The sequence below is a fragment of the Phyllostomus hastatus genome, unplaced genomic scaffold (assembly GCF_019186645.2).
Source record: "Phyllostomus hastatus isolate PE091 unplaced genomic scaffold, TTU_PhHast_1.1 phas_contig_40, whole genome shotgun sequence".
Classification (NCBI taxonomy): Eukaryota; Metazoa; Chordata; class Mammalia; order Chiroptera; family Phyllostomidae; genus Phyllostomus; species Phyllostomus hastatus.
This window is the reverse complement of record NW_025333872.1, coordinates 9,332,816-9,359,683: the sequence shown is the minus strand read 5'-3', so window position 1 is coordinate 9,359,683 and position 26,868 is coordinate 9,332,816. Positions and strand designations below refer to the sequence as shown.

At 46.4% G+C, this 26,868-nt stretch overlaps 1 protein-coding gene across 3 annotated transcripts in view; it reads left to right on the top strand.

Annotated features, from left to right (window-relative positions):
* CLIC5 (chloride intracellular channel 5) overlaps positions 1 to 18,673 on the top strand; it is a 148,696-nt gene extending 130,023 nt beyond the window's left edge. For all 3 annotated transcript variants that reach the window (XM_045842969.1, XM_045842970.1, XM_045842971.1), the window contains exons 5-6: positions 9,267 to 9,451; positions 13,939 to 18,673. In XM_045842969.1, coding sequence (XP_045698925.1) covers positions 9,267 to 9,451; positions 13,939 to 14,106 — 353 coding nt within the window. In that variant the 3' untranslated portion in view covers positions 14,107 to 18,673. The remainder of the gene's footprint in view (positions 1 to 9,266; positions 9,452 to 13,938) is intronic.
* The last annotated feature ends 8,195 nt before the right edge of the window (positions 18,674 to 26,868 follow it).

Sequence of the window (26,868 nt, the reverse complement as noted above, 5' to 3'; positions counted from 1 at the left end):
CAGGATCCCGACCTGGGCTGCTGGTCCCGTGGCCCCATGGCCTGTGCCCCTCACCCAGTGAATACAGCCTGATACTTACAATGCATATGATGCTGGGTTTTCAAACAAGAGTGCACGGGCCATTTAGGAAACTGCGATCAAATTGGTCCATAAAGCAACAGACGCTGACTGAAGAACCACCGGTGTGTTTCCCTGAATGTACTCAACACCTCAGCTTCACCCCGGGACTCAGCAATCCAGGAGGCTCAAGGGGTGCTACACCTGGCCCTCAGGGGTGCTCCACAGAAACCTTTGACACGTGAGAGAATGGGCGACCGGAAGAGAATTTAGGACAGTCACACAATGACTAAAACCAGTAATTACTTAGATGCAGAGTTGTGGTGGCAGGGTGGCAGTTTTTAAATTTGTTAATGGTTGTTACATAAAAGATGTAGGCATCTGAGGATGAAGCAAGACAAAATGTGGTTGAGTCACTTCGGCCTGAGTGTTTGGAGGGGAGGAGAGTGGAGACAGAAAATCTCTAAGTCTAAACACAGGAGGAACAGATGACCTCTGAGAAAGTTGGAATCTCCCTGGATCAGCTCATTCCAAGTGTCTGGATATCAGCACTGAACCTAATCTATGGCCTGATACGTAAAAATAACCTGTTATAAAGTTGCCATAAAAAAACTCGCAGTTTTCAGCCTGATTCAGTCTGCTAAATAAACTACAACCAGCATTAATAGCTTCAGTCAGCATTTATGTCGTTCTTTCTATTAGCACAATGGATTTTACAACCATTTATGAGTTTCTGGAAAGCCTAATAGAAAACACACATACACGTTCACTGTAAAAGATGCAGAAGTTTTTCAAGGCTCGGCCAGCAGGGGTCGCCACCGCCCCATCGCTGAAACCTGCGCCGGGCTCGTTAATGGGGAACACCTTCCCTCCGGGTGGCTCCTGCAGCAACCCTCCCTGCTGAGTTCCTGCAGTTTCCTCTTAGGGGTGGCTCCATTCAGAGTCGGACCCTCTCTGTCTTTCTTCTCCTGCTGACAAATAAACATTTGGGGCTCTCACATGACACGGATTGTGCCCACACGCACAACTAAATGTGAAGACCTAAGTGATTATCTTTGTCTTCTAATTTACTATGGCTTTTTAGGAGATTCAGAAAATTGTCTGAATCAGGAATTGTCTATACTATTCATACGTCCCTTCATACTAAAAAAAATCTTAAGAAGGGCTTGTTGAAGTTGACTTAAATTCTTTACCTTGTTGGTGTTTAAACCCAGCCAAAGATTTGCCTTGAAAGAAAAATGTTTTGTTGTTGTTGGGAATAATTCTTCTGGACATAGAGCACATTGCAGCTTGGTTTGTGTATATAAAAAAAAAGATGATTCTTCAAATGATCCCCTATCATTGCAGGGAGGAAGCTATACAGAGATCTGTCTCTTCCTCAGAAAATACCAGAGTGCCCCATTTGCTGGGGGATTCTCTCCGCCACCGCTGACAGGGAGCGGGGGCACCCCGCGGTGCCCTATATCTCAGTTCACTGTAATTGGAAGACCTGTGCCCTGCCTTGGGGGTAAAGAATCAATTACTGGTCTCTTACGGGAAAGAACTGGGGAAAGAACTGTCGGAGTTTGTCATTTAATTCACCCTCCCATTCAAGACCAAACGCCTTTCTAGAACAAACAAATAATAGCCTGAGCGGCAGGAGCGGCTGACCCCTCCCAGGCCCGTGGACGTGGCATGAGGGAACAGTGGGGAATCTGTTGAAGCTGCCCTTGCATCTTGCTTTCTCATAAACCACTATTTGTCTTTCCACCTTCCTGTTTTCACCAGTGCCCAGAAATGGAGACCCTGGAACTGATTCCCACACAGGAGCCCCGGGTCTTTCACAACCAGAGCCAATTTGACAACATCCTTCTCTCTGGCTCTGAGGCCAGGCTCAGTGTCCTTGGCCCGATGCCAAAGGTAGACATGAAATCTCCAAACTACTAGACCAAGAAAACTGGACACACCCATGTAGACTGGCGTGAACAATGCCAAACCCAAAGAGATGATTCCAGGAGTCTCGGGATCCTGGACGTGTTGGGAAATGCAAGAGCGAGCTCCATCCTCTGGGCTCTGGGAGTCCCCTTGCCCCCGGAAGTTCTGGGAGCTCGGACCAGCTTCGCCTTACACAGCTTCTGCCTGCAGCTGGCCTCTGGCTCTTAGACTCTCACTCGTTCTCTGCTTCCTCCTGTTTTCTCACAACTTGAGTTCTACAGCCATAATAACAGTAGCTCCCTGTTGTTAAGTCCCGCTATGCACCAGGCTCCATACAAGAGGCTTTGGTAACAACCTGTGAACAGCGATAACCAGCATTCACACCCAGGTCTCTCGGACACCAGAGCGCTCCACTCTGCTATGTTGTCATCGTTCTCACGAGGCCTCTCAGGGGAGCCTGGTTCAAGGCTACCTGACACCCCCCCCACCCCAGGCTCTCTCTGCCCCTTTCCTGAGGATGTCTGTGACATGCTAACATAGCCAGAGGGCCTGGGCACAGCCGAGAAGGGTCAACCAAAACTGAAGGAAAGCCCAGTTCCCATCTTCCACACCCCTGTGTTATTTCTGCCTCAGTGTGTGGTAAGGGCCCAGCATAGATACTGTTTTAAGAGACAAAGGGATCCCTAACTTGCTATGTGTTCCCGAAGGGTCACTGTGGGTCAGAGGGTGTGGGCCCCAGTGTCCACCTGCCTGATCACTTTGCTTCTGTGTGGGCATTCATTCTCAGGTCACTCAACTGTCACTGGGTCACTGCACCATCTCTCTTGTTTCCAAGGAAGAAAAGCCCCGTGACTTTAATTCCCCAAGCTGGAGAGGGAGTGTAGATCTTTACAGAAGGTTTCCTGTGGGGCAGGGAACTACACTCCCACCTCAAAGCCAAATGTCCTAAGTACAACCTTAGAGCACCTCTGTCTTGCCTCAAAACACAACATCCCCCTGTCTGTCTACTTGACTTCCGTCTCCTCTCCTCAGCCCTGCTAACTCTCCCAGGCCTGGCGGCCCCAGGCCTCCTCTCTCCTGGGCTTGTGGCTCTCGGCATCTTGCAACCTGACCTCTCTCTGCTTCTAAAGAAAGGCTTCCTCCTCCAAAAGGTGAGGGAGAGGTGATATTAGGTTCTTATGGTTTGATTTTCTTGTTCCCATGACACTATTTTCATGTTTCAAATGATCAAATGTCACTAGGGACGGTCGTCTTTGTACCTTCTCTCCAAGAATACAGGATGGACAGAGAAACACAGGCCGAGGTCTCCCTTGGACCACAGCTGTGCTTTTTGGTTTTTTCATCCTTTGGTTATATCGACATGATTCCAGATGAGAGGATGAAAAGTGAAAACTTCGTTCAGTCCTCTGGGTGTTTCTCAATATTTAGATAGTTCTTTCTTCACAAGCAAAACCCGAATGGTTGCCTCTCCTTCAGCCCGAGGCTTTGCTGGCACGGTGACAATGTGGCAGCACGAGTCCAAGCCCGGGCGGAGTGGGCACTTGCTGCTGAGCGACGGTGTGAGGGGTCCTGAGGGCTCTCCCCTTCTTGACCCAGTCACGGCCCCTGAGAGCACCGGGAATTCCGGCTGCCGGGAGGCATTGGAGCAGAGGACTAACACGTTATCAGATTAGCTGGAAAGGAGGGCCTGAGGAGGGACGTTCTCATGGCCACACCCTCGTCAGGGGGTGAGCGGTGGGTGGGCCCCCAGGAAGCCACGGGGTGGTCCTTGGCACCCAGAGACACCTTGCAGAGTGGAAGAAGTTTACATTTTGGAATCCAACAGCCTGTTTTTTTCTTTCTTTTTTCCTCTCTTATTTTTTTATTGTTGTTCAAATATAGTTGTCTCCATTTCCCCCCCACCACTGCCCCCTACCCCAGCCATCCCCACCTCCCACTCTCAATCCTACCCCCCTTTGGCTTTATCCATGTGTCCTTTATACACGTTCCTTGATGACCCTCCCCTTCCCCCCATCACCCCCTCCCCACTGTCCTTTGACTATGATAACCAGAGACATAAGGAACAAATAAGGAACAAACCAACAGCCTGTTTTTAAATCCTGGGTTCCCTCCTAACTCCTACAGCAGGGCTACTATTTTGAAAATAGTTTTCTCTTTGCCTTGCTGAGCTCATGATTCTAATCTGTCCTAGGCATCCACTGGCCCCATGAGAGATGAAGGTTTCTTTAGAGGAACTCCAAGAAAGAAAAAAGAATTCAACATTTAGCTTCTGGTATTCAAAATAGCATTTTCAACAACACAGTAGCCTTGCAAGCCAAGCTATTGTCTTAAAATGTTCTGAATTCCTTTATTTCTTCATCTTAGCACAGTAAGAACCAGGCCAGGAGGACTCGGCTCACAGGGAGGCTCGCTGCCTTGTGGCTGACCGGCTCTTTGACAGAGGAAGACGAACAGGGAAGGTCACCCCTTCCGCCCAGGGGACTGGGGATGAAGGGAAGACAGAGGGGCAGGGGGTCAAGGAACCAGGGACCTGTCTACAAAGCCCCATGGGGCCCTCGGCCTCGGAGGCCGTCAGGGGTTTTGGAGGGAGGCCAGCAGCCCGCCGCCTCAGACCTTCACCTTCAGGGCAGCATCCCGAGGTTGCTCTGGGAGGAAGCAGAGCTTCAGCGTAACTGGGAAGAGAAGCGTGACCTGTCTTAGTCTCCCCAAAACCTGCTACCCCATAGGTCCCAGGCCTCGCTCCCGGTGCCGTGAGGTCACCAGAGGCTCCCCACCCCCGTGCACTCAGGGAGAAGCGCAGACAAGGCGGCTGTCTGGGAAAATGAGCATATTCATGCAAAAGCGACTGAGAGGTCTCTGGAGGGACTACTAGATTGTTACATCAGACTAGGTTATAATCCAGAATGCACTAAGTTGAACTTGTTTTCCCACCATACAAGGGCTGGGAGCTTGTAGGAAAACCACACAGTTAAAAACAAAAGCAGGTACATCTGCTTTGTACGCCCGGAGTAGTTTGAACGGTTTGCTGGCACCTGTGTGTGTGTCTTAACAAGCCCAAGACCCCGTTTCTTTTTCTGTTAAATGGAGATGAGCACTGACTCCCATCTCCGTGAACTCACTGTGTATTTAAATGCTAGATGACATAGACCTCCCGGTCTGCTTCAGAAATTCAGGACCTGTGTTTCTTACTGTGTTGGGGAAAAAGAGTAGAGCCATGAGAGGGACCCAGAGGGGCAGAAGGTGCTTGGCCTGGGACCGGCCCCCCACAGCCACAATCTCTTCCACGGAAAGTGGGGCAGACCCCCGTGCAGGCTGCGGATGTCCGTCAGGGGTGGATCCTCGGTTCTCATCTCTCTGCAAGTTCACATGGCAGAGAGAACCAGAGTACGGCAACCTGGGCCCACAGAGCTGGGCTGGTCCTTTCAAAGACCACCTGTGGCATCGGCTCTGCTGCAAGAGAACCAGAGCTGCCAGGGGTCCGCACGGCTGCGTGCCGTCCCCGCCCCTGGTGCGCGGAGCGCGCCAGTGAACCAGGGCCGAGCTGCGCTTGCAAGGGCTCGTTGGAGGCTGAGCTAGTCTTGGCTCCCGGGTCCTGGTTCAGCCTCCATGCCCTGGTAAGAGTATATTATTTTCTTAGCTCAAATTGCCGTTTCCAAGTCATTATTTCTCTATGACGAGAAAACAATATTGGGTCTTATGTAATATCAACCTCAATGAATCTGGAAGTGATCATGGAATGGGTGGATTTTTTTTTCCTCCTTAAAAAAGAGAAAAATAAATTTGAGATTGTTTGCATATGGCTGAGAATATTTATGAACTATTCCCCCTTGTTTCCTCATCACATATTTTACCAGCGCGTTTGTGTGTGGTGCGGAATAAATCTTTACGGGGAGGGTGGGGTGGAGAGGGGAAGAAAGCAGTTATAGGACTGGGGATCCATCAAGTGCCCGGGACGTCAGTGTCCCCGAGTCTCGGGTCCCCTGGCCTCAGGCTCGCTTGCTGCGGTCTGAGGGTAGCCCGTCCTGCTACTCAGACGACGCTTTTTGGAGCGAGGGTTTTAAATGCGAACACTGCAGGAATTAATGTCTTCTGGTTACTCTGGTTTCTTTCATATTCCCCTCACGTTCACCAGAGCAGAAAGTTCAACAGCAACGGTTTCATGACCTGGGTGCCGTCAGCCGAAAGAGATAATTAAGTTCTATGAATGCCAGATTGAGCCAGGGTCAGAGGAGTGAGTTGGCAGCTCGGACGGAAAAGAACTGGCAAGGAGCGTATTGGCGCTGGCGTCTGTTATTCGATAATACGCAGCGTGTTAGCACACAGGCCCTCGGCGTCTGTTTCCCTCTGGCCGCGCCTCTCCACCCGGCTTGTCACTGAGAAGGGTCCCGAGGGAGCGTGGGGATGGGGCTGTGGCTGCACGTGGAATCAGCAAGAGGAGCAAAGCTTCAGCTCCGGGCTGTGCATTTCCTCCTCCGGGGATTGGGCCTCATACTTGGAGCTTCTTAGAATCTCTCATTCTCTGTCACTCTTTGGATTTTTTAGGAACATACTGACCAAGGGTATGGGGCGAGGGACGGAGAGCAGAGTGAGTGTCACGTTTGGTGATGCGACAGCAGTGGCTGTCTTTAATGGGTGTCCTACTATGAGTCCTGGATCCCCGGAGTTAATCCTCACAATGGCTTTGTAGGGTTAGATTGTTTCGGTCCCATAGCTGAGATGAGAAAACAAAAGCTCGATGGAGTTGAGAAACTTGCCCAAGGTCACAGTTAGCAAGTGCCAAGCTGAGAGATGTTTCCAAGATTTGTGGGATCTGAAGCCAATACAATGAGTACTACTAATAAGGGATTTTTAAAGTCAACTTCAAGGCCTTGGAAGGGGCCCGTGCAATTATGGGACCTTGAAGCAAAAGTCTTAGCAGCCTCACATGAAGTTCACCCTAGGCAGGGTCAAAATTTAAACACAGCATTAGCTCCCAGCCATAGGGCCCCATCCCCACGGCCTCATCCCCTCTTCTCCCTACCATAATCATCACCAACCAAACCTTCACACTCCTGGTCCAAAGCACGAAGGTCACTGATGAAACCGACATGCAGAGGACATTCTCAGAAGGGCTGGTGTGGGGTGTGACACGATAGGTCGCAGTTGTGACGGAAGTCAATAACCACACCCAGTGTCCATTTCACCCTCCCACCTCGAGCTATCACTAGAGAGATAGTTAAAAAAAATGTTAAAATAATTTTGAATTTTTCAATCATGGTTGATGTGCAATATTATATTGGTTTCAGGTACCCATGCCAGTAATTAGACGTTTATATAACTTACAAAGCCATCACCCTGATAAAACTAGTACCAATCTGACACCATTCAGTTATTACAGTATTACTGAGCATAGTCCCTGGGCTGTACTTTTCATCCCTGTGGCTATTCTGTAACAATCCAGAACAATCCTCCTGAGGAGCCTCAGTTGCTGTCCTAGGCCTCTCTTACCAAACATCGTGGTAGTTCTTGGACCAGGTGACTCGGGCACAGATTTGAGTGGCATCCTGCTTAGGTCTCCAAGAGGCATTTGGTGTCAGAACTTGCAGCGTCTCACTTCCCATCACGTGTCTCTTTCCCTTGGATGTTATCAGTTGGTCGAATTTCAACAGGTACTCTATCAATTTTTTCCTTCATTATAATTAAGATTTTGTCATAATCTCCAAAACTGAGAAGGGTAGAACGATTTGAGGAAGCAAGCAAACCCAATGTAAATCACAAGTGCTCAGAGGGGGAGGGAGCATAATACGCATTGCTGAGTACCCACCCTCTACTGTTGCTCTTGAATAGCTTGCAACCCCTTCGCAGTCTAGACAATCGCTAAGGGGAATACAAGCATTTTTCCCAGCCTTGCTCACTCTATTCTCTCAAACTGGAAACACAAAGCAGATGATGAAGTACAAGTTCAAATGCCACACCAGTGAGAAGGAAGTATTGAGAAACTATGTCCAACCTCCAGCCTGTTTTTAAACATTCCAGTAAGCATTCAATTGATTTATCTTGGGCTGGTGTCATTTCTTTGTCTCAAACAAAAGGCCTTCTATGAAAAGACAAATGCGGGTTATGTGAGGAGTAGCTAACAGAAAGCATATTTGGGAAAATCTGAACAAAAGACAGTCCACTGAGCTCTTCTCCCAGGGACAGCACCCCCTTTTTTTCTGCTGGAATTAATATCAGGACCGATTCCTGTGACCTCAGTGTCACGTTGTAAACCAGAGTCTGGGAGAAACAACCATTGGAGACGGGCTGATGACACAGGTGCAGTGGCTAAGGAGTGGCTCGGCCAGCCACCCGCACCACCTGTGCTCCCTGAGCTCGGTGGACAGTTGCTGTATTGGTGCTCCGGGACTGGAATGGTCTGTGGGATTCTGGGCGGTCCACTCTGAGTGAGTTTCTGGAGTTCTCCTCTTGAGTATTCTGATCTGCTCTTACGACTGAATGAATGATCAAAAACATAATTATTGGAGCAAGACTGTCAAAATTGTCTGCCACATCATCTTCCTGTCCATGCTCATCCTCGGAGCCGCATCCCTGGCAGGTTTCCGTGCAGCAGCGGTGACCGCACATTTCCGGTGGGGCCCACTGCCCGGACACTGCCCTTCCGTTTTGGATAGCACCGACTTTGGGAGCTTGCAACATCTCACTTCCAGGTTAAACTCAGGCATGTCTCGCTCACCCCCTCTGGCTCTCGGGGGGCAGCACACAGGGCCCCTCATCCTCCCATGTCTTGTCCCCTCCCTTCTCAGGTGAGGCTGGCCATAGCTCATGCTTCCAAAAATCCGAGTGTATATCTCTGTCCTGGGACTGCTATGCAGTTGTTATTTATTTACTTAAGAGCCCTTCTTTATATAAAATTATGTGGGTAAATTGTGGAATATTGGAAAAATATACATAAGCAAAAAAGAAAGATGAAAGTTGACTCTTGTTGCATTTTCTGGAGATAAGCAGCACTAAGCTTTGATATGTATGCTAATAGCTGCTTCTATTCGTACATAGCTGCTTCTATTCGTACATCTATTATCTATCTATCTGCATTTAAAGAAAAGATTAGCTGGTGTCTATTGTTTGGTGCAGGCTTGCTTTCCCAGGCCCTGTGATACTCGTCTACTGCCTCGTGCTAATAGCTGCCAAGTTATCTGTAGTGTGTGGGGAGCTGGCAGGGTAACGAGGGGACAGGATTCAGGATAAGCTACTTTGCTCTGAAGACTGGGGCTGTATCTGGTGGCAAGGTTGACGCTTCTTTTGCTGTTCCCTGCCAGCCCTGGAGAGAGGCCTGACCAAGGCTCTGCGGAAACTGGACGACTACCTGAACACCCCTCTGCCAGAGGAGATTGACGCCAACACTCGCGGGGATGACGACAAGGGGTCCCGGCGCAAGTTCCTGGATGGGGACGAGCTGACCCTGGCCGACTGCAACCTGTTGCCCAAGCTCCATGTGGTCAAAGTAAGAGACCTCTGCCCACACAAGGGCTTGCCACATCCTGCCCCATCTTGGACTGGGGTCACCTGTGAGGCTGAACTAAGGACAGGACCACCTGCTGGTCGAGAGCCTGGGCTCTCAAGTCACGTGACTAAGGTCCCAAAGCCAGCCTCCACTGCACATTGGCTATATAGGCAATCTGAGGTTCCATTTTCACCTGTAAAGTAAGCATAGGTTGCTTATTTCTAGGCTTGTTGGGAGAGTAATATACATGAAGTGCACAGCATATCCTAAGGGCTCAATATATATAATGTTGCTATTGTATCAAATACATATAGTCCCAATCATCCCAAAGCCCTGTTCCTTGCCTCTTCCTCATAGGTTTTCACTGGCCACCTGTATGTACTAAATGCGCCCTGGTATGCACGTTTTCTCTGTGCTCAGCTCCGCCCCCTCATTCCCTGTAGCAGCCCTGTAGGGTGGGCAGGGCAGGCAGGCACCGTCTTCCTCCTCTGTCAGCTGAGACGGAGGCTGCAAGACCTGGCATCAGTTTTTACTATTCTGCTTTCTGACTGCCTTCCCCAGGCAGTGTAACCCTTTCTGATATGAATCCTAAGATCTGTGAGTTGGAAAGAAAGGAATTCTGATGTCATCCCAAATCGGACCACTTTCCGTGTGTCTGTGACAGGCTCTTGTGCAGCAGTGACCACAGATGTCTGAGGAGGAAGAGCCCTCAGCCTCACGAGGCAGCCCGGCCATTCTGGACGACTGGGGATTAACTCGGCCTTCCGAGCTCCCCCTCCCTCCCTACCACCCTTCATTCTCTGCAGCAACACGGGGCAGGGCTGCTCTTTTCACCTCACTGGAAGACAGCAGTGGTGTCCCCGGAAATTTTCTAAACTAATACTTCTCACATCCTTTCCTGACCCTCTTCAACCTAGAGAAGAACGCAGTGGGGTCACAGAATTAGACCACTCTGTATTTGCACGCACACTTACGTCTGTTGTCTTGGTCAGACAAGGAGCTGCGCGAGGGGTCAGACAAGGAGCTGCGCGAGGGGTCAGACAAGGAACTGCGCGAGGATAGGGCCTCTCCCAGCACGATGATGGCCACGTGGTAGCCCTTTCCTGAGTGTTCCTTGATCATCTCGTTGTGTCTTTACGATGCCCAGTTTCTGTCTGCCTGTCTCTGAGAAGAATCAGATTCAATCTCTCATCAGCTGGATATCTGCCTGTCTTTTCCAGCTGCAGTCCTGGGCCAGATATGCAGGCTTCCCTCCAACCACAGCACACGCCAGCCTGAGTTGAAATCACTTAGCTGGCTGTGCACGGGTGTTCCCGTGGGCTCCATCTGAGCCGGGGGCTGGGAAGGAGTCATGTGTGCCGGTGCCAGTGCGCTGGCATGCGCTGGGCAAGTGGAGCCTATCAGCCTGAAGACACTTTGGGTTCAGGGCCAAGCCAGGGGTCTGCTGCAGGCCCAGCCACCTCTCTTTGAAGTTATTAATTAGTGCACACCCCACTCCACCCCAAAACATCCCTTATTCTCTTTTCCTGAGGAACAATGGCACCATTAAGGACAATATGATTCCAATTCAGTCATAGTGTGTCATGGTATGGGAAGACCCCAGTTCTAGAAGTCAGGAGACCCAAGTTCTGGTCTTATATCTGCTACCAGCTGGCAGCACGAGCCTGGGGCAGGTCATTTACTCTTTTTGGAATTCACTTTTCTCATGCCTAAAAGAAGAGATGTGGGTTCTGTTCCCGCTCGCTCCCTTTTTCTCTCTCCCTTCCGTCCTCCTTTCTTCTTTCTCACTCAGACATGTACTGACCACCCGCTCAAGAACCGCTTGGTGAATAAGGTAAACAAATGGATCTCCCAGGGCCCGTGCTTCATCCTACAATTTCTCCAGCTCCTCCCAGCCCTAAAAGACTAAGTTAAGGCCCTGTCCTTGTATGAAGTTCAGTGAGTGGTTCCCTGGGAGAGGCTGGGGATTGCAGGGGGGTGGCCTGCGAGGGCACAGAGGCTGGGCCTGGCCTCCTGTCTCCTTGGATTTCTGCTGATGCAGCTTATCAGATCCCAGAGACCTGGCAGACCTCTAATGTGCAGAAAGAGTGAAGGGGGAGCCAAGTCACGCCTCCAGCTCAGCTTCCGAGGATGCCAAAGCCTAATCTGGGCTGTGGGAGCTAAGTGTTTGCATATGAAAGAGCAAATTCAGAACATGAGCATGGAAGTTCCTGCAAACGTCAGAGCTTCTTGTGCGAATCCGCACCCCTTACTCTTATGCATCCCCTCTCCTCCCCTCTCCCCGCTCATTCTCTCTCTCTACCCCCCCCCTCCCATCTTTCAAGTTCATCTTCATCCATGGATGCCAAGTGGCTCTGGCCCACGTGCTCACTGAGTGCCTGGTTTGAACTTTCATTGTCTGGCTCCCTTCTAGGTCTCATCTCCCCAGGTCAAGCCAACACCTGAGGAAACAACCAGTTTTGTGACTAAGGCAGGTCCGCAGATTCAGGCAGGCAGGACGTGGCGGGCCTTTTGTAGCCTCCTCTGGGACCCTTGCCTGGCACTGTAGTCTGTCCAGCCCCTGCAGCCGACAGGAAGGGAGATATAAATACAACTGTATTTTCATAGATTGCATTTCTTCTGTTTTCAAACTCATTATATAAAAGCTTGACGTTAAATTCCATCATGGAGAGACTTGAGGCTGCTCATCCGTCAGCTTGTAATGCACCTCGGCCGCGTGGGTTTGCTCATTGGCTGCCTCTTCCAAGGCTGTTGAGCAAATCCAAGCGACCCTCAGCTTGCAGTGAACAGAGGGAGACCAAGGAGAACTGGTGGTGGGTGCTGGCCCCTGCATTTCCTCTTGGCAGTGTCCTGCTAAAGGACTCTGATTCCAACCCTCCCCTTTGCTGACTAGCCACAACTGAGCTGGACACAACATGGAGGGGGTACCCCAAACTGGTTATTTTCACAGAGATAATTTAGTATAAAAAAGTAGTCAGTACTGAAAATGAGGAAGACAAAATGTACAATGAAGTTCCACCTTTAGACAGCATCTACTACCTCTGGGGCAGGGTGGGGTGCAGCAAATGGAAGAGGCTGGAATTATTGAAACTCAGAAACTTCATTGAGAGGCCTTGAACATCTGGGTGGGGCAAGCCCAGAAGACCGCCCATGGGACTGGGGCCCAAGCTCCACAGCAGATCCTGTTCTGTGCAGGCCCCCGTGCACACGGTGAAAACAAAGCATTCTGAATTTCTAGATATTGACGACAAAACATTAAACCAAGAGCAGGGCCCTTCTGGTGTGAGGCCCATGTGACCACACAGATCACACATCTGTGCAGCACTCCCTGGCTAGTAAGACCTTATATAAGAGACCACCCTGACCCTCTCTATGAAGGAATATATATAAATGTGTAAAAGGTGGGTCTCAATGAATCATAACCATAGGTGATGTTTCCTGAGACCTGAGTCTGAGTCAGCCACCTCTATAAGCATTCGTGTTAACTAATTTATTACTCTAAGGTTGGTCCTACTTACCTCCATTTTAGAGGTAAAAGAATTGGAGCCCAGAGAAGTTAAGTAAACAGTCGCAGGTCACACGGCTGTTCAGTAGTAGAGTCAGGATTGCAGACCCAGTCAGCTGGGACCCAGAGCCCAGGCCTTTAAGCCTGCGCTACTGCCCCTCTCAGCACAGACATCACTCCCCAGAGCGCCCGAGTCCACAGCCCCCAGTCTGGCAGGCGAGGGAGAGCACAGAAATCACTATTTGTTCACTATTACTCTCGCATAATACCCTAAACCTAGATGGACATTCCAACGTGTAACTTACTTTTTATGTTTTTATTCCCTTCTATAAATAAGGATGGCTATGTAAAAGAGAATGGATAAGGGAAAATAGAAAAAAATTGACTATAGTACTATCAGTTAAACATAACCGTTGGTAATACATCGGTACGTATACTTCTAGTCATCATACGTATGTCTCTAAATATGTTATACTGCACTTTAAATTTAATGATCTAGCTTGAAGAGTTTTCCAGATCACTGGAGTTCCCGCTGCAGTATCATTTTTAATGGCTCTCCAGGATACCACTGTGTTAATGTATGATAATGTATTTTCCCACTCATATATTGCTGAATCTTTGTGTCGTGTACCATTTTTTTTTTGCCATTCCAAATAGTCCTGTGATCATGTCTGTGTAGCTAAATCTTTGTGTACATACCTGATTATTTCCTAAGGAGCAATCCCTAGAAGCTGAATCACTAGGTCAAAGGACAAATTACATTAAGTTAAGAAATACAAAATAAAATAATACAAAACAAAACAAAATAAAATAAAATGAGTAGGCAGCACCGCCCCCTTGCATCACAGACATGTTGCTGCTGGCCCGGCGCCATGCGCGGAGGGATTTTTACTGTGCGCACTCGCTGGGTCCGCCGCTACCACCTTCTCAGTGATTTGTTTCGCGCCCTTACACCATCTCTGTCCTGCTCTCTCTGTTGCAGATTGTGGCCAAGAAATACCGCAACTACGATTTCCCGGCTGAGATGACCGGCCTGTGGCGGTACCTCAAGAACGCCTACGCCCGGGACGAGTTCACCAACACCTGTGCTGCCGACTCAGAGATAGAGCTGGCCTATGCCGACGTCGCCAAGCGCCTCAACCGATCCTGAGCACGGCCACCGGGCCCATCACTGCCGCAGAAGAGCTCAGCTTCTCCCAAAGGACTCCAGCTTCACAAACTCCTCTTCCACATTTTGCCTTGAGAAACTCTTTTCTGGTCAGGCCGCACCTTGCTGGCTTCATTAGAACTTCCGCCTGCTGTCTTTTGTGAAGGTCAGCGCCAACCCCATCTGACTGCACAGGAATCTGCAAGCAGAAATGCTAGAAATAGTCAAACTCTCAGCCTTTGGGCCTGGTCTGAGTTCAGTGTATTTGGGGTCAGTGTTGGAGAACCCACGGATGGGATCGTCACCGGCCCTTTCTGCCAATATCAAACTATCTCCTCAGATGCATTAGAAACATGCAACGCCATGTCCTCCTCTGTCCTCCTCTTTGTCAGCAACTCCAAGGCCAAGGACAGATGCCATCTTAGTTCTTATTAGAAAGAGTTCCCCTGCTCTTAGGGGAGACAGAGAGAGTGAATGGAGAGGAACCGAGCGGGCTGGATTTTGGCACCTGGCAGACCCACCTCAAGTCACTCACTACTTTCTGACACTCCCGTCACACTGGGCACTTTGGGCGCAGTCTCAGTTGACCACAGTGCTGTGAATGTTGCAATGCTATCGTGCACCTGGCTGACACGGACCTTTGTTTTCATGCTGCCTGGGCCTTGCCAGAAAAGGAAATTGGCATGCAATTCCAAACTGGGGGGGGACTGGGGCGGGGAGGGGAGGGGAGCAGTGTTGATGCCAAAAGGCCCATGGGGGTCTACCAGCCACGGAGTTTGCTTGCTTAGGGGTAGTTGCTTTGTTGCAGGTCACATGCCTGGGTTTGACTATGTTTATCTAGGAGTGAATTTTGGTCCATGAGAAAGCAGATGTGCGTGGGAGGTGGAGGGATGGGTGCACATGAAAGAGTCCTTTATGATGCTCACCCATCCCTGGGAACTTTGAGGACAGGTCTTCTGTCTCATGATCTAGCTAAGTCTTGAACTGGTGATGTCATGTAACTACCAACCTTATAGCAAAAACCCAAGAATTGGCCAAAAATGACTTTGCAGGCTCTTTAAGTTGTTTCTGGATGCGGATCTCTACCTGGGAGCTTTCAGGCAGCCGCTCCAGACTGATTCCACCGCAGCCTCTGATGGGTGAGAGTCACAGTGAGGAGGTGGCATGATCCTGGATCCTTAGGAAGAAAGTCCTTGAGTCTTTCTGACTGGGAAACCATGTGGTTTGAACTTGAGAAAAAAATATGCCCATCTGGGTTAATGTTCTTACCATCTGAGTCAACTACCAGATGAAGAAAAGGAAACTTTATTTTAGATAATATTGCTCTCCTTAGTTGTTGTTCTTGAGTTTCACCTCCTTAGAAGCTTATCCTGCGTGAGCATGGGAACCAGGGCAAAGGAAACTAAGAGAAATGAACTAATCATCAGCTCCCTCTCCCAGGGAACTCCCTGTGAGGAAATGCACCCGCCACTGACCCTCACCTGCAACAATCCTCCCTTCTCTGGTGCCTGTCAGTAGAGAGCGAGGTTCCCAAATGCCGGAAAGCCCCAGGACTTGGCTCATTGCTCAGGGAGGGCAGAGTGGCATGGGCCTTTTCCGTAGAAACATCAACAAATTCTAACCCAAGCAATCCCCGGACCTACCTGCCTCCAGGGACCTCTGAAGGAAAAAGTGGCCTGTTGATCTGAGCAGAAAGAGGAGGAAGCAGGGGGTGTCCTTCAGCCCACTGAGGAAGAGGAAATTTCTCAGTAGGACATTTTATAAGCCTTTGAGATTTGAAAGGCAGAATGAATTGATTCATTTCCACCTCTAAAGGATCCTTCCCACAACTCCCTGGAAACCTGTCCCTGGAGGTGTTTAAAATGGAGGACTGGTGAAGAAATAGTCTTTTTTACTTTAAGGAAAAGCCCCAAACTGGCCTCCTGGGGGATGAAAGCTTGAATGATCCCAAAGGACTCTTAATTGGTGTGAAATCCTCTTGTCCTGGAAATCCCTCCCTGACCTTCACATCCCAGGCACAACCACCTCAGAGGCAGTCTGCTCTCCCGGGACCCACGGTGGCCCTGTTCTTGAAGCACGTCCGTGCGGTGCAGCCAGGGCAGCAGAGCAAACAGAAGGGTGCCAGGAGGACCGACTGCCCCAGAGGAGTTGGCAGACTCTAACAACCTTGATTTTGATATTCAGACTTCCAATAGCTGGCCAGTCTCTAAAAGCAGTCTTTAAAAACAAACAGGCCAAACCAAATCAATATTGTTGTTTCTAGATGTTCCATCTGTGGTTGACTTAATTTTACATAAATAACAATATTAATAGGCATGGGGCAGATATATGATTAATTATAACTATTTAAAAGAGGGGAAGGAGCTAGAGATGGAAGGATCTTTTTATTTCAACAGTACATTATCATATAATGCAACTATTGACTTAGAGATTCAAGTTCTTATGACCAGATTCATCAGAGTATTTTTAAATAATACTAATATGACCTTCTGATTCTTTTTTTTTCAAAAATTATTTTCTTTAGATTCTTCAGCCTCCTGGGGCTTTGGCCATAGCCTTGTCTTACACATAGCAAGTCACACCCCAGCAACAGCGTGGTGGGTTCTCAGGTGTCCACAGCACCAGCTCAGGGAGGACTGGCGGGGTGCGGCTTGACTACACGCTCCAGAGTTTTAAGACAGGAGGTGTCTCTTGTCATTGGTCTTGAAGGAACACTAATCCCTCAGAAAGCATTTCAGTGCGGCCCAGAAATGGGATTAATTTGGGTTGCGTTCCTGTTTTATATTTTACTTATTTCTCCCCTGTGACTGTCATGTCACTATTTTTTGAGGGGTAGCTAAGCGGGAGGCTGAGGCAGAAACAAGAGCCCAACCCCAAGTGGCTGTTGAAGTCGCCCACCTACTCAGCACTGTCTGCCTCTCTGGTTGGCCCAGAGTGAAGCTATTGGAGAAGATTTTAATAACTATAAAAGATGAGCTAAATGAGTAAAATCTTGATTGATCCAGAGCATAGTGCCTTCTGTTGTTTGCCTTTATCTCTTGACAAAGGAAGTCAAATAAATGCCTGACAACCCAGAATCACAGGCATGAGTGTGAGGATCTTGTTTATACAAGGGATGCAGCTCCCTGGCACCAAAATAAGGAGTTGGAAAGTGGAAAACACTCAGTCAGTTTCTTTGGCCACAGGATCTCAGACTACTTTCAGCTCCTGAGGAAATGGTGCTGTCCCTAGTGGTCACTTCTGCTGGTGGGGACAGTGAGGATCTTGAATTTTAATTAGAAAAAAAACATGTTTTCTAGCATTTGTCAAATGAAGGAGGCAACAGAAGCTCTTCACCACGCCTGTGCCCACTGGCAACTTTGCTGACAGAAAGTACAAAGCATCATAGAATTGTCACAAAATGGATCATACCTGGAATAGAGCCTAAAGCTCTGAGAGTCTCAGGAATCAGCAAGATCTGGGGGGCAAAAAAAAGCAGGGGGGCAGGTGGCAGAGTCAGGAAGGTGCAGGTGCATCTAGTAAGAGTTTTCATGATGAGAAACCCGTGGGAGTCTGCATCTAAAATGAAGCTGGCCCAGAGGCAGCAGATACCCAGGAGGCACTGCTGTGTCTCAGCCCTGTTCCCACCAGCCTGCAGCCATTTCACCAGCACAGCGCAAGTCAAGACGATGGAGTCTCCCTACTTGGAAAGGTGAAGCATTAACTTAGAGATAAAATTAAGACCACGATTCCCAAGGGATAACTTCCTTATTTTTGCGTATGACATTGAAAAGAATCTTAAGAATTAGTGGAAGAAATCTGTGTGTAAAGCATCCTGGATCTGGTGTCAGGAGAACTGATGGAGTCACACTGCCGGCCTTGGGCCCTTTTTGCGCACGAGGACTGTTGTCTGCAGTTATTGCCCTTCAGCACTCAAACCAAACAACACGTGCCCACCTCATGCATGCGTGTTTCTCTCCCTTTGTCAATATTCTTTTCCCAGCTTCGTTTCAGCATACTTTCAGTTCATAATTAGATATGATTCAAGTGTGCATAAGTTTATTTAATATTACTTATGGAAATAGATCCAATCCTTCCTTTCCTAACCAAACATAAAATAAAAGACGGCCACATTAGAGGGTTTGGGCTAAAGTAATCTGTTTCATGACAAAACATAGTTTTAAGGATCCAGTTATCTAAGGTATATATTGTATAGCTAGAGATTTCACATATATTTAAAACATAAAATATCCAGCTGATGTTTGAATTTGTCTTACTTTCCTAACTACCCAGGTGTCCCATTTTATAAGCTGGAGAGTTAACTAATTTAGCAAAAGATGCTTAGCTTTTATGACAGAACAAACATTTCATTTTATAAAGACACTCCTAACAATGGTTACTTGATTTTCTCAAGACCTTTAACTGTGGTGATAAAATAATAGGACTTGCTTTCCAGCCTTAATGAATGTAAAATGCCTTTTAATGAAGATATTGCTGAGCATTTTCCTCATCTGAACCAGTTATAAATTTGTTCCCCAGTCTTGGTTGGTATTGATTGATTCAAATAAAGTTGGTTTATTTTCAAATATTACCAGAGTGATCATCAGACTTCTTCTTTGAGGTGGGGATTTCCTGTGCTGTTTTAAATGACAAGTATGAAATACTGATTTTTTCCAAAATAAAGGTTCTTTTCTTTTCTTCTTTTTTTAAGATTTTATTTATTTATTTTTAGAGAGGGAAGGGAGGGAGAAAGAGAGAGAGAAACATCAATGTGCGGTTGCTGGGGGTCATGGCCTGCAACCCAGGCATGTACCCTGACTGGGAATCAAACCTGCCACACTGGTTATTTTATTTTCCATTACAAAAGAAATACAAACTTCCAATTACAAAATAAGTTTTTATAAAAGAAAATGTGTTCATTCTTTTTAAAAATTAAAAGCAAATAAAAAGAAAAGGCAGAGGAGGAGAAGGAATAGCAAAAAGCTTGTGACCTAGCCATCCAAGCACTGACTTTTATTTTAGCAAGGCTAAAATTTTATCATAATACATGGCTTGGTAAAAAAGAAAAGTATTCTGATGTTCTTTCATGTTTCTAATTTCAATTTCCTATCTGTACTGTAGGACCTAGAGGTAGGCCAACAGAGACAGTCCAGGAGTGACTTAAGAAATATCTTAAAATATAGTTGTACCTGCACCCAAAGCTTAGCCCTCTGTGGCCAAGCCCCCTCAGCATTCCTGGCCTGAGATTTCCGACCTCAGCACTACATCACTGACTCTGGGTTAAGGTGTCCAGAGTCCTTAGTAAGTTTTGCCTGAATCCATCATAATACCTGATGAGGACCTCTGTGAGCATTCACATTGCTAGAAGATGCAAAGGTCCTGGCAGCCCCTGGTGTCCTCTATGCTCTCTCAAAACCTAGCTTCTCATCACCTTGGACAGGTTGAAGCACTTGACTCAGAGGACAAGTCCTGGTTGGAACAGCAGCCTCAGCGAGGGTGTAGCAGATGCTGTCAGTGGTCATCTCTCCAGCCTGACCACCCCTGTCTTCCTCTAGCACAGCTCTGATTGGGTCAGGAGTCTGCCTCCCCAGAGCTCCCCTCTCCCCCAATTCCCACCTGCCCACCCTCTCCCTACTCTTATGTAACTCAGGTGAGAGTGTTTCCAACCCCGGAGGCAGGGGTGAGTCATGAATGGTTTGAGCCCATCCTCTTGGCTGTGTTTGGTTTCTGAGTGGGCTTTTGACCAAGTTCCACCCAGTATTGTGAGGGAATATTTGTTCAGGAACTTCTGAGAAAGACCTCCTTGTTCTGAAGAAAGTGACTCCTTAAGTCACTGCCTTTGGTGCTGCCTCTGGATGTGGGTGTGAGGCCTGCAACTGCTGTACCCTGTGGACACCAGGATAGCAGAGCCTGGGGGAGAAGGCAATGGCCTGCACAAGCGAGCAGGAATGAATGGAGAGAGCCAGGGTCGTTGATGGGACCACTGAACTGCTGAATGGGCAAACTCCGAAACTGGTTCTAATTCCACATAATGCATCCCAGGTTGTTTGACAGATGTTGAATGTGTTGTGTGTTTGTTTATTATTATCATGAATGGCCAAAGGCATCCTGAGTGGCATATTAGCTAAGTTTCTTGTTGTTGTCACCAGCTTATTTGATCGTCATATTGCTCACTCCCAAGGTCACTCAGGAGGTGTTCCATGTTTCCACTGTGTGAATGCAGAGGGTCTGCTCCACAGGCTGACCCAGGGCTGGGACTCTGGGCTACTGCATCCCTCTGTGTCAGGACTACGATGAAACCTGGGGGCATAAAAGTGGCAGTGACTGTGCCTTGCACTGAGTGAACTTGTAAAGGAACATATCTCATTATACTCAAAAGTGTTGTGAGCTGGGTCTGTCTTATTTTTACGTCTAGTGGCTAAAATCCTCAGAGTCCCCAGTGAGTTTTACCTTGCAGAAAAAGGCAAGGGGTATCAGACGGGGGAGGTAGGAAGCTCAGGATTGAAAACAGAGAGCAGAATTCTAATCAGAGTTCCATCACTAAGTTACTATGTGACCGTGAGTAAAGTCCCTTTCTGGGCTTCCCTTGACGTGATGAGACTCCTGATGAACAGTACTTACAGTTAATAAGGAGTTATTTCAAGTGAAAGTACATTGCAACCAATTAGAATTTCAGTCTATTCCACTCAGGTCTTCTCTAATTAAAGTAGATGATCACCAGTAAATACAAGGATGTTAGAATTTGGGGGATTTTTTTTCTTTTAAAGTAATTTCGGGCTCTCTTGGAGTCGATGCACCCTCTCCCTAACATCAGTCCCCTATCTTTCTAGCCTGCAGCCAATGAAAGCTACATCTATATGCAAAGACAGTTACCCCAAGGCCCTTCAGGGAGGTTCATTAACTTGCAATTATTGATGTAGAAAGTAAAGCAGACTCAAATTTTGGAAAGATTTTCAATAAAAAGTACGAAAGGTTTTTTTAAGTTTGAGTTTAACCCTTCTTTGACTAGAATATCTCAATGCCCCAAACGTTCTTATCTCTGCATTTGCATAGGACTTGGAGTCTAAACCGCATAAGGCACACAAGGCAAGTGCGGTGATGGACACCAGCTCGGAATCAAGTGCTGGTCCTCCCGAGGTGCAGGGCTTGGTTGCATGCCGCTTCGCACCCGTCCATCTGGAATCATTCCTCTGGGTTAGCCACGCCTCACTGCCCTCTGCCCAATTAAAAACTAAGCTCCTTTAACGGATGGAGTGAGTGTAGGTTATCCAATTTTGTGCCAGGTGTCACCTTGTCTAGCACTCAGCAAATATTAGATGCTCAATAATATTTATGAGTGGTTGGCTGGAGAGGTCAGGAGACAGCATTCTAGATTTCTGGGTTCACCTCAGGTCTCACCCTTCATTTCCCTGAGGTCCCTGATACCCTGCACCTTGTTTCTGAAAATGGAGTGATAACAGGGAGTCAGGAGAAAACCGGGTATTTGTGTTAGTTAAATATGTTTCTAATATACTTCTGAAGAGTGGGTGCTTCTCAAACAGTTCATACAGCATTTATCTGTCTGTCTGGAAAGAGGAAAAGCTGCCAGTGCTTATTGGATCGCATGGTTGTGATTATGCAATGATTTAGCCAGCTTCCCGCAACGCTTTGCCCAGATTGGGTGTTTTATTTAGAAACGGATTAGAAACATTGAGGTGAGGGTGGCTCTAGTGCTAGAATTATCTGCCTAAATGAGGGTTAAACAAATTTGTCTTTTCCCCCCTGAATATATGTTCCTAAGAGAGAATGTAGAGAATGCAAAGAAGCAAAAAAAGAAGTTAGAGAATACCTGTAATCCTCACACCCAAAGATAATTTGTAAATAATTATATTCCTAGGTTTTTTCTAGTTAGATAGAAATATAAATGTGAATTCTTAAGCAAAAAGAGCTGTTCTTGAAAACTGAAACCAATGTGCTTCCCTGCCTGTTTGGTAAACAATTTTGTGTTTATCATATTTCCCTGTTTCTATGCCACACACTACTAGGTCCAGACAAAGAACTTGCTACTTGTTTCTGAAAATCCTTGCTGACTTGTGAAGACCAACAGCTTGCTCGACAACATTTTCTTCAAGACCTTGCCCTAGGGCACCCACCAGCCCAAAGCTCTATGCCCCGTATTGCCCAGGCCCCACCGGCTCCCCCACGGCAAGACCTGCCTTGTAATCACCCAGCTCTGAACTGATGCCCTTTACATATTCTCCCCAGGTTTTGCCCTTTGGAAATGCTTCCAAGACTTTGTCAAGAAGGTATTCTTCATCCAAATAAATCTGGTAAACTTCACTCTTCTTGATTACCAAGTTTTTCTAGGTTTTAAAAATTGGTTAGTTAACATTCTAAATACTGTTTTTTATTTTCGTTCATATATCATGAACACATTTTTTACCCCTTTTCTTTTTTTAATTTTTTTTTGTTATTCTCACCTGAGGACATTTTTTTCATCACTTTTAGAGAGAGAGAGGAAGGGAGAGAGACATCGATGAGAGACAGAAGCGTCAATTGGATCCCAGACCAGGGATCTTAAGGGCCCTGCCCAGAAATCGAACCTGCAACCTTTCAGTTACAGGACGATGCTCCAACCAGCGGTGCCTCACTGGCCAGGGCCCTTACCCATTTTCATCTGTAACACCATTCTTATGTATCATAATCCATTTAACCAGCTTCCTGTTATTTGGTCTTTAGGATATTTCTAATATTTTACTCTTATAACAATGCTATAAGGAAGTTCTAGTAAGCTAGATTCTTCATTATCTCGGATTCCCCCAAGAATAGATTTCTGGAGGCAAACTTGCTGAATCAGAAGGCAGGTACATTTTAAGGCTCCTGATATATATTGCTAAATTTGCCTCCAGATCATTCTGACTTTCTCTTACCAGAAGACTATGAGTGTTTACTTTATTAAATCACTGCCTGTATTGGGTTTTCTGGTTTTTCAGTTCTTCTCAGTTTGGTAAGTGAAACACACCTGGTGGCTATCTAGTTATCCTCTTGTTGATCTCTCCTAAGTTTGTAACCACTTTCTCGAGTGTGTTGAGGTTCTGTGTCTCTCAGAGGGCAGCTGGCTGGCCCCCTTCTCGGCAGCTTAGCTACTGTGTATCTGTGAGGCTGCCGCATCATGGAGTGTGTTGACTGTGAGCCAGTTCTTGTGGCAGCTGTTCCCCTGTGGGCTTCTTAGTATATTTTTAAGTAGAAGAAAAGAATGTAGAATTTCTTCTTCAAGTAAAACATGAGAACATTTGAAAAGACAAAAATCCTTACTTTAGGCCATGTGAGAATTGCCATTTTAGATCAAACTCAAAGTAGATCCTGCCAGTAGAGTCTCAAGAGTATTAGGAACATATTATGAGAAGGTGTGTGTGTATGTGTGGTGGAGAAGGTGTGTATGCATGTATAATGTTTCTGACTTATAGAATATAACTCTTCAGAAGAGTTATTCTCTACCAGAAATGTCCACCAGAAACTCTCAGAATTCGCTGAGCATTTGGCCGTCAGAGTGAGGCCAGCCCCGTCCTTCGGGATGATGACTGTGCACCAAGTGAGGACAGAGACGGCGAGCTGGCGGGCCCCACGCTGGGGTTTGTGCAAGCAAGAGAACCCGAAATATGAAATCTGCATTTCTAGGGTGATGATCTCCAAAGTACTGTGGCCTCTAAAGTAAGACCCAAGAGACAGGGCAATTCTCAGTATTAAATGCTAGTTTGATTAATGGGGAAAAGAGACTTTATAGTCACCTGGAACCAAAGGACTTCTGGGAAATGGTGGTCTTCAGTTTTTCCTTCAGCCCCCTCCACTTTTCTATACAGCGCACGACTTTTGTGGTACTATTCCTTATCCCCGGGTCAGTGACTCTCCGAGAGGTTCTCGGAAATCAAACCAAGATGGCACTAACTCTCTGGCCCCTCATTCATCAGGATGCCATACAACCTGAAAGCAAAAGCCAGGAGAAAGGTGATGAATGTGAAAGAGCATGAGACTCTAACTGAACCACTACGTAATACAGACCACAACAGGGCCAAGTTCAACATCCAAAAGAGACACGGAGCCCCAAAGCTATCATGTGGTTATTTAATTCTAGAAAAGGGAATTATATGAGGGTGTTGAGGTGGGTAATGAAAGGAGCAGTTAAAATGTAAATTGCCCACTGGAGACCATTTTAAAATCCTTCTTGTGAGTACCTAGCAAAGAGCTCCAAAGTCAATAATAAAAGACCCTATAAATGCATCGAGGCAGAAAGCCAAGGAGATAATCAGTGAGACCACTTGACCCAGAGCTACACTGGGAGATGAGATGGAGAGAATGTGAAGAGGTGGCTCTTTTCCTTCTCAACTGTGAGAATGAAGAAAGACAACATGGCTGTCCTCCCTTCCTCTTTTGAACAACACCATCATAAATATGGATTCAAACACAGCTAGGCTTAATGAACTGAGGGCAGTGGATGCCAACAGGAGGGTCCTGAGGGGAAAGCCACTGGGTAAAGCTCGTGGTTAAAAGGTGGGAACAAGCACTCGTGGGAGGGGCTGGAAAACACTCTGCTCCAGCAGGAACACTGCCTCAGTCGCACCCTCAGTGCGTTGATTCTCTGAGACATCGGCCCAAGGCTCCTGTATCTGACGGTGGTGACAGCCACCGTGCTGAACGCCTGTCCCTGGGTCCTCTCGTGCTAAGTGGAATGCAGTTGCATTATCTCAAATTCTTTCCTTAAATTAAAAAAAATTTTCCATCACAGTTGACATGCAATATTATATCAAAGGTGAAGGGATTAAGAAGTACGAATTGGCATTATCTCAAATTCTGACAACATTCCCACATGTACACTGTTTTTCATTTACAGAATGGCACTCTGAGGCCCACAGCAGGTAAGGAGATTGCTCACATCACAAGCCAGCAGGAGTTAGGATTGCAGCCCGAAGACTGATATCAAGTCTTAAAGGTGAGGCAGACAGACCGAAACAAAAAAAATATATATTTTTTAATCTGAAAGGCAGAGCTGTCATGTGATCAAACCCAAAGTAATGAAAAGCATGACTTGACCATCAGGTACAAGTGTGAACCAGGTAACACATAGTGTGGGAAACCCTAAACAGCTAAAATTAAAAATACAAATTACTTAATAATATATTTTGGAGACTATTCTGTGTAAATACATAAAAAGCTTCCTCAGTTGTTTATTTTATAGGAACATAATTTTCATTTACTTAATTTATTTATAATTACTTTTAATTAAAAAAAACAGACACACAAAAGAAGAAAATTCATGCAGTTCAACAAGCATTACAGTGGAGAGTCAGTGGCCTTTCGATGGTAAACATTGTCACCCACTTCCCCAAAGCCACTGCTGATAACAATTGCTTGTGTTCACTTCCACAAAACCTTCATGTGAACACATGCACACATCACACTGCACATATATTTTCTTGTTCAGTAAGAACATAGGATATGTGAGTGGATATGCAATGTGTCATATGTATTTTATAAAAAATGAGAGGGCAATGTTCTCTATCTTGCATTTTTTACTGAATATATCTTGGAGAGCTTTCCGTATGAATACATGACTCACTCTCTTTGTAACATCCGAATGGTGTTTCACTGTATCAGTGCAACTTAATTCACTCAGCCAGACCACGTTTAATAGACATTTCGGCCATTTCCAGTCTGACACTATTGAAGTGTTGCTGCAGCGCACTTTCCTGGCAGGTGTTCTGAGTGTGTGAGAGGAGATATTTGTGGGATCAGTTCCTGGTGTGATGACCAGATTCCAGGAATATGCATTTAATTAATTATTTTTCATTTTTATTCTAATCTTAAATAGTAAATGCACTTGCATTGTTCAAAAATCAAAACAGGGCAACGAAAATGTTAGAAAGTCTCCACACCCCCATCCCTGATAATTATACTTCCTTCACCACCTGTAAATATTTTACTAGTTTCTTGTAAACCTTTCCAGATTCTTCTTTATTCAGTCACAAAAATAAAAATATATACTTTATCCCCTCTGTTCTTATCACTGCAGTACCTACTGCATTCGCCGTTCTGTATCTCACATTTTTTCCTTACTGTACTTTACAGATGGGAGGGCACAGGGTTCATTCCCATTTTTTTTACAACTTCATACTATTTATAGTGTAGATATTTCATAACTTAATTAGCTCTATTTTGATAGACACTAAAGTTATTTCTATATATTTGCTGGTGCAAACAATGCTGTAATGAATAGAGGTGTACATACCTTATTTTACATTTATATGAATAGACATATGAAAATGCATATAGCATGCTACCATTTGTGACAAAAATGAAGGAAAGCATATTTTTAATAATTCCTTGGAATGATAAACAAAAAGCTAATAATGGGTTTTTTTTTTGCTGGGAAGGATGGGAACAGAATGAAAGAGAACAAGGTAGGAAGGAGGTTTTTCTCTGCACGTCTATTTATGCTTTATTATTTGAATCACGTGAATCTGCTACCAGGCCACATACCTATTTTAAAAATGTGTAATATGAGTCAAAATCTGCTTATGACATGTTCAGATGAGGTTATTTTCTTAAATAGGCTGAACAGGACATCTTAAGGCTCTTGAAGCGAAGTCATAAATGACCATAATGCTTCCCTTCCAAGTTCATCCCTTGGTTCTCTGGCTTGTATACAGCACAACCATCAGCATCAATTTTCATACATTTTCTTCCCCAGGTGGTTAATTTTATATTGCTAGTATTATCCCCCTTTTCCTGAAACCCTGGGGACATTGGAAA